Raw genomic sequence first — 8,928 nt, forward strand, 5'->3', positions numbered from 1 at the left:
TTAAAGTAGATACACTACATACTGATATACACCTGAACATCAGCAGGATGAGGACTCTTTAAAGTAGATAACTACATACTGATATACACCTGAACATCAGCAGGAGAGGACTCTTTATAAGGTAGAGGACACTACATACTGATATACACCTGAACATCAGCAGGAGAGGACTCTTTAAAGTAGAGACACTACATACTGATATACACCTGAACATCAGCAGGAGAGGACTCTTTAAAGTAGAGACACTACATACTGATATACACCTGAACATCAGCAGGAGAGGACTCTTTAAAGTAGAGACACTACATACTGATATACACCTGAACATCAGCAGGAGAGGACTCTTTAAAGTAGAGACACTACATACTGATATACACCTGAACATCAGCAGGAGAGGACTCTTTAAAGTAGAGACACTACATACTGATATACACCTGAACATCAGCAGGAGAGGACTCTTTAAAGTAGAGACATCATACTGATATACACCTGAACATCAGAAGGAGAGGACTCTTTAAAGTAGACACTACATACTGATATACACCTGAACATCAGCAGGAGAGGACTCTTTAAAGTAGAGACACTACATACTGATATACACCTGAACATCAGCAGGAGAGGACTCTTTAAAGTAGAGACACTACATACTGATATACACCTGAACATCAGCAGGAGAGGACTCTTTAAAGTAGAGACACTACATACTGATATACACCTGAACATCAGCAGGAGAGGACTCTTTAAAGTAGAGACACTACATACTGATATACACCTGAACATCAGCAGGAGAGACTCTTTAAAGTAGAGACATTACATACTGATATACACCTGAACATCAGCAGGAGAGGACTCTTTAAAGTAGAGACACTACATACTGATATACACCTGCATCAGCAGGAGAGGACTCTTTAAAGTAGATACACTACATACTGATATACACCTGAACATCAGCAGGAGAGGACTCTTTAAAGTAGAGACACTACATACTGATATACACCTGAACATCAGCAGGAGAGGACTCTTTAAAGTAGAGACACTTCATACTGATATACACCTGAACATCAGCAGGAGAGGACTCTTTAAAGTAGAGACACTACATACTGATATACACCTGAACATCAGCAGGAGAGGACTCTTTAAAGTAGAGACACTCATACTGATATACAACACTGAACATCAGCAGGAGAGGACTCTTTAAGTAGAGACACTACATACTGATATACACCTGAACATCAGCAGGAGAGACTCTTTAAAGTAGAGACACTTACATACCTGATATACAAACTCTGAACATCAGCAGGAGAGGACTCTTTAAAGTAGAGACACTACATACTGATATACACCTGAACAATCAGCAGGAGAGGACTCTTTAAAGTAGATACACTACATACTGATATACACCTGAACATCAGCAGGAGAGGACTCTTTAAAGTAGAGACACTCTACATACTGATATACAACCATGAACATCCAGCAGAGAGGACTCTTTAAAGTAGAGACACTACATACTGATATACACCTGAACATCAGCAGGAGAGGACTCTTTAAAGTAGAGACACTACATACTGATATACACCTGAACATCAGCAGGAGAGGACTCTTTAAAGTAGAGACCACATACATACTGATATACCACCTGAACATCAGCAGGAGAGGACTCTTTAAAGTAGATACACTACATACTGATATACACCTGAACATCAGCAGGAGAGGACTCTTTAAAGTAGAGACACTACATACTGATATACACCTGAACATCAGCAGGAGAGGACTCTTTAAAGTAGAGACACTACATACATACTGATATACACCTGAACATCAGCAGGAGAGGACTCTTTAAAGTAGAGACACTACATACTGATATACACCTGAACATCAGCAGGAGAGGACTCTTTAAAGTAGAGACACTACATACTGATATACACCTGAACATCAGCAGGAGAGGACTCTTTAAAGTAGAGACACTACATACTGATATACACCTGAACATCAGCAGGAGAGGACTCTTTAAAGTAGAGACACTACATACTGATATACACCTGAACATCAGCAGGAGAGGACTCTTTAAAGTAGAGACACTACATACTGATATACACCTGAACATCAGCAGGAGAGGACTCTTTAAAGTAGAGACACTACATACTGATATACACCTGAACATCAGCAGGAGAGGACTCTTTAAAGTAGAGACACTACATACTGATATACACCTGAACATCAGCAGGAGAGGACTCTTTAAAGTAGAGACACTACATACTGATATACACCTGAACATCAGCAGGAGAGACTCTTTAAAGTAGAGACACTACATACTGATATACACCTGAACATCAGCAGGAGAGACTCTTTAAAGTAGAGACACTACATACTGATATACACCTGAACATCAGCAGGAGAGGACTCTTTAAAGTAGAGACCTACATACTGATATACACCTGAACATCAGCAGGAGAGGACTCTTTATTATTAGTATTTGACAGAATAATCAGTTAGTTTTTGTATATTATTGTAATGAATGTTGACATGTCTCTTAATCACTGTGCTGATGACAGAGCTGACAGATACATCATCAATCAATCAATCAATCAAACGTTATTAATATTTCACTTCTCATCCTCAAATGGAGCTCTGATTAGAAAGAGTGACTCTGAACCGTTTCCATAGTTCTTAAAAAGGTGTTGTAGAAAGGATTGTAAATGCTTCTAATGAAGAGCTTGTTTACCATGTGTGATTGACATCAGTGCTGTGGGTGTGGTGTGTTCAGGGAGCCGTGGGACAAACCCCCTCTGAGCCTTTGTTTATAGACTTGTCTTTGTTCAGAGTGACAGAAAGATAAGATCTGTGATTTACAGACGGCTTGCTCTTCTCCTCTGAAGTCCAACAGAGACAGGATTTCTCTCTGCGGGTTTCTAAAGAGCAGAAATGAGGCGTCGTGTCGAGGTTCATTCAGACCTCTGCTGTTACTCATACTGCAGAAACTCTTAAACAACTCGTACTTAAGTTCAAAAGTATCTGCAATACACTCTCAACCAAGACGTGTTTTAGTGACGACGGCTGAGGTAGAAGATCAGACCCTTTCCGTTAGATTAGATTCAAGTGCTGAGACAAAGAAATGCACTCAGATGTGAAGTGAATTGCAGAGCGATGTTTATAATATAAGAATATAATGACATATAAAAGAGGTATAGTTATATACAGTATGAACCAGTTAGAAATGCCTCTAAATAGTAAACAAGTTGAGGTCTCAGCAGACAGTCTCTGTCAGTGTTTAGGGAGGAGGACGAGGAAGAGAGAGGGACCGTTTGAGGCGGGATTCGTTAGTTGTGAGACAGAAAGAGATTATTTGTTGGATGTAAAGCGGCGATCAAGAGGGAGGAAGGGGGAGGAAGGGGGAGGGAGAAAGATGGAGGAAAGGGGGAGGGAGGGAAAGATGGAGAAAGGGGGAGGGAGAAAGATGGAGAAAGGGGGAGAGGGGTCATTAAAAGGTACACCCTCTCTCTGGCAGATAAATGGCAGTAAAGTATCTGGCTAATCTGCCGTCATTTACCCTGATTAAATCTCCGGGGATTTAACGTTCCCATCAGCTGCAATCAATGCAGGGAAATCAATAGAGAGCTCCAGCACACACACACACACACACGCACAACGCACACGCACACGCACCGCACACGCACACGCACCAGCAACACGCCACGCACACACACACACACTGCAATACAACTCAAACACAGGGATTTAGAGATTTTAAGTCAAGCGTTTTATGAAAAAGAGTTTATAGCGAAAGCTTTTCCTTTACGCGTCTGTATTTTAAATGTTTAAATCCCCTCCCTTCCTCCGCTCACTTAAGTGTTAATTAAGGTTCAAACTGAGAGGAGGAGAAGCTAGGAAAACACATTTGAACATCAAATAAAAGTGGATGAAAGACACTGTAATGTCTGCTGCCAACACGCTGTGCTCTGCAGAAAGGAAAGGAAGGAAGAAGCCAAAGACTAAAAGCCATTCTGAACATCATGAAAACAGGCATTTACCCAACACTCACTGAGGCCCGGCCCCACGAGACGAAAACGGGTTGTATCCGCATACTTTCTCTTGCGTATAGCCCTGTTTGCACACGAGGCCGTAACTAAACGATAGAAAACAGACCCCGCAAACGACAACGTGTCCAAAGGTGGATAGATCTGGGAACGGAGCGCTCTGGGGGTCCAACGGGGCCGTGGGGTCGCCTATACGGTCATTTTGTGATAATGATGACGCAATAGGCCCCGCCTCTCCCCACCTCTGCTGCTCACCCCCCGCCTCAAAGTACACTGCACACTGAATTCAGATTATTTATCTTTATCATCGATATGGACATAACGCGAGTGAAGTCTAATCTGACAGGACGGAGACACGCAGCTCCTCCCGCTGTGATGCAGCGAGAGCAAAAACACACACTTCAAGTCAGATCATCCACCCTTAGCTATTTTAATTACCTCTCAAACTAAACTAGTTATAAATATGTTTATTTTTACTGTCTGGTCACTCATTACTGGATCAGCTGTCTGCATGAGACAGACACTGACGCTGTCAGAAGAGAGGGAAAAGAGAGGCTCTGGTATTTTATTATTATATATCATTATATAGAGTCGTATTCATTTGTTTTTAAAGCTCAATAAATAACAAAGAAGACCTTTGACCGGCACTTTTATCATTTTGTCCGGAAGATTTAAACTTTAACACACGTTGACCGGCGAAAAACTCTGCCCGGATCCCTCGGCCCCCACTGCGGAGAATAAACAGAAGTGCAGCCATGACAACCATTCTTCTTCGCTGCTTTTGTGGAGGAAGTTACAGCGCCACGTACAGGCTCGGCATATGTACTGCAGCTTTTCCAGCGGTTGGATCTAAGCGGAGCCGTCTCGTGTGAACAGACACTATCCGGTGTCTATTGCGTGTGGACGGAAGCTTTTTGGCGATTGCGTTTGCGTTCATATGCGTTTTGCCGTATGCGTTCCCGTGGGGCCGGGGCCACAGGCTGATGAGCAGAGATGATTATACAAGAAGTGAGATGGGATTGATCCTGTCTTTATGCTAAATATAAGCGTATCTAAATTAGCATAAACACAAAAGAACATGGTATTTGTCACAAAGGGTTTTTTATATGAAGCTCTGATTGCTTTGTCAAAGAAAGAGTTTAACATCTTGGGAAGTACACTACTTTGTTTTCTCATCAAGATTTCATTGAGAACATTGATCAGCGCTCATGTCTGTATGCTAAGTATTAACTTATTAAAGCTAGCATAAACCTCAAAAACAGGCTGGCTTTCTCACAAGTGATCAATAATGTTTGTTTTACTGGAAAGGATTAGATGTCATCTTGATCAGGACCTCCTTTGTTCTCACTGCCCACTTCTCCTGGTACTAGACTCCTGGTACTAGACCTCCTGTACTAGACTCCTGGTAACTAAGACTCCTGGTGCTAGACTCCTGGTACTAGACTCCTGGTACTAGACTCCTGGTACTAGACTCCTGGTACTAGACTCCTGGTGCTAGACTCCTGTGTACTAGACTCCTGGTACTAGACTCCTGGTACTAGACTCCTGGTACTAGACTCCTAGGTTACTAGACTCCTGGTGCTAGACTCCTGGTACTAGACTCCTGTACTAGACTCCTGGTACTAGACTCCTGGTACTAGACCTCCTGGTACTAGACTCCTGGTACTAGACTCCTGGCTAGGCTTACTAGACTCTGGGACTAGACTCCTGGTGCTAGACTCCTGGTAACTAGACTCCTGGTCTAGACTCCTGGTGCTACTAGACTCCTGGTGCTAGACTCCTGGCTAGACTCCTGGTTCTAGACTCCTGGTGCTAGACTCCTGGTACTAGACTCCTGGTGCTAGACTCCTGGTACTAGACTCCTGGACTAGACTCCTGGCTAGACTCCTGGTGCACTAGACTCCTGGATAGACTCCTGGTACTAGACTCCTGGCACTATACTCCTGGTGCTACTCCTGGCTAGACTCCTGGTACTAGACTCCTGGCACTAGACTCCTGGACTAGACTCCTGGTACTAGACTCCTGGTTCTAGACTCCTGGTACTAGACTCCTGGTGCTAGACTCCTGGCACTAGACTCCTGGACTAGACTCCTGGTACTAGACTCCTGGTTCTAGACTCCTGGTGCTAGACTCCTGGTGCTAGACTCCTGGTGCTAGACTCCTGGTGCTAGACTCCTGGTTCTAGACTCCTGGTACTAGACTCCTGGTTCTAGACTCCTGGTGCTAGACTCCTGGTTCTAGACTCCTGGTGCTAGACTCCTGGTTCTAGACTCCTGGTGCTAGACTCCTGGTGCTAGAGTCCTGGTGCTAGACTCCTGGTGCTAGACTCCTGGTGCTAGAGTCCTGGGTATTAGACCTCCGGTGCTAGACTCCTGGTGGCTAGACTCCTGGTTCTAGACTCCTGGTGCTAGACTCCTGGTTCTAGACTCCTGGTGCTAGACTCCTGGTACTAGACTCCTGGTGCTAGACTCCTGGTTCTAGACTCCTGGTTCTAGACTCCTGGTTCTAGACTCCTGGTTCTAGACTCTCCTGGTTCTAGACTCCTGGTACTAGACTCCTGGTGCTAGGACTCCTGGTTCTAGACTCCTGGTTCTAGACTCCTGGGTTCTAGCACTCCTGGTTCTAGACTCCTGGTACAGGATGGGTTAAAGCAGAGAACACATTTCACTGTGTGCTCTGCATGTGTGACCATTAAAGAGGGTTTCATCCCTCCCAATTCTATCTAACCGTTCTATTTGAAGGTGAAAAACTAACTAATTTAGACATTAAATCCAATAAAATGTATTCATACTGAAAGTAAATGGAGACAGGACGAGTCAGGGTTTCAGCCAGGATTATAAAGTGGACCGTTTCATAGCCAAAAGAATATTTTCTCTCCAACTCCATCGTCTTATTTTAACCTTCAGACGCAGCAGGCAGTGAAAACAGATGTGAAATATTAAGCTGTCATTGCAGAGGCTTAAAATAATAATGATTTTAGAAATAATGATCGTACATGACTCACAAATACAGTTACGTGTAATTTTACAAATTAACTAATAATTTTAACACGCCTAAATGTCTACTTGTATTTTTCTGACGTATGATGATGGAAAGAGTTTGGAAAGTAAGCCTAATATTACAAAATGTATTATAATCTGCCGTCAACATTACAGCATGTTTGGGTGGAAAGAGTTCACGTTGCGTAAACACAGATTCAGATTAAATGGATGAATTTGACTGTAAAAGACACAAAAAGGTCACATTATTGTACATTATGGCACTTATAACATTATTTTATCATACATCAGGCTAGCTGTTTCCCTCTGTTTCCAGTCTTTATGCTAAGCTAAGCTAGCTTCACACTTACTGCCAATTAGGGAGCAATAAAGTATATCTAATTTCTGTCTAAAGGTCAGGATAAAGACGGAATCAATGACAGTATATTTTCAACGTTTCTCCAGGATAAAGACGGAAGTAAATGAAAGTGTATTTCTCTGTGTTTTCCAGGATGAGGCAGGGCAAAGGCTGGATGGTGCTGCTGGTGCTTCTGGGAATCGGAGTTTTCGGCCCAGAAGCTTCCCACCAGAGACGAGGGTTTGTTCCAGATGCAGATCAGAGACAAGACGCTGTTCCACGACTCCTCCGTCATCCCCGACGGAGCCGGAGATCAGCGGGTACCTGTTCAGAGGACACGCCCAAAAGGTGAGGCCAAACACCTGCATTATGTTCAGAGACACGCCCAAAAGGTTGAGGCCAAACACCTGCATTATGTTCAGAGACACGCCCAAAGGTGAGGCCAAACACCTGCATTATGTTCAGAGGACACGCCCAAAAGGTGAGGTCAAACACCTGCATTATGTTCAGGGACACGCCCAAAAGGTACGCCCATAACTAAGAAAAATATACAGTCTATACAAAATACCAAAAATAAGACAAAATATCAATAAATTAGACAAAAATACATCAAATAAAATAAAATACAAAATAAGACAAAAATACAAAGACATTTTTTTCCCCATGCACGAAAGGGAGGAAGCTTAAAAGTCAGATCCCGAGTCAAATCAAAACAAATGAAAATGTATTTTACCCTCGTAAAGAAAGCAGTGAATAAAAATAAAACACGTAAGGAAAATCTCAACCCAGGTCTCACCGGCATTTCGTGTTCTAGTCACGAAATGAATCTATTGATTCGTGTTCACCAACACCATTTCCCCCAATTTTTTCGGCAATGTAAATAATAACAATTAGAAAAATACAGATGTCAGTATTCTGAGGCTCTGAGCCATTTATTTTCCTCGCGGGACGGCAAAAAAAAGTCCGACATTATACGATTTAAATAAAAACAATAATCGTGGCTTGATATTGAGTCAGAACATGTTTTTATGAACCACACAGCTTCCGGTCTTCCAAGACCCGACCGGACAAAAGGACGTGGTGCCGGCACGAAACATACTACCAATAGAAATACATTGCTTTTTAAATCGTACAAATAATGGGGGAAATCGTGTTGGTTAATCAATAGATTACATTTATTTCGTGGCTATTACACAAAATGCCGTGAGACTGGGTTGGACATCTCGCCATAAAATTGAACTTAACTTCGTCCTAAAAGCTAACAAGTTATATTTAGTGAGAAATTCATTGGATTTGATCTCTGAATTTGCAAGAGGAATGATTGTCTTGATGCATGGCAATAAGGGTAGGTCAATGCTCCTGTGCCTAGTTGAATGTGACTGAATGTCTGAAGATAGAATAATGCGTGCGATGCATGTTACTCTCTAACAAAGATAAACCTGATCCTTCAGTCAGGAGGAAACTGTGATCTGCTGACGGCCTCTTCCTGTAAACAGAGAGGAAACAGACTCTAACAGGATCTGAGAAGCAGGATCTAAATAATAAATGAGACGTCGTG

At 42.7% G+C, this 8,928-nt stretch overlaps 1 protein-coding gene across 1 annotated transcript in view; it reads left to right on the top strand.

Moving 5' to 3' along the window:
* Positions 1-7,524: 7,524 nt before the first annotated feature.
* ndnf (neuron-derived neurotrophic factor) overlaps positions 7,525-8,928 on the top strand; it is a 10,039-nt gene continuing 8,635 nt past the window's right edge. Inside the window, 3 exon segments of the mRNA XM_034112907.1 lie at positions 7,525-7,581; positions 7,583-7,678; positions 7,680-7,762. Coding sequence (XP_033968798.1) covers positions 7,525-7,581; positions 7,583-7,678; positions 7,680-7,762 — 236 coding nt within the window.

The sequence above is a fragment of the Trematomus bernacchii genome, unplaced genomic scaffold (genome assembly GCF_902827165.1).
Source record: "Trematomus bernacchii unplaced genomic scaffold, fTreBer1.1, whole genome shotgun sequence".
Taxonomy (NCBI): Eukaryota; Metazoa; Chordata; class Actinopteri; order Perciformes; family Nototheniidae; genus Trematomus; species Trematomus bernacchii.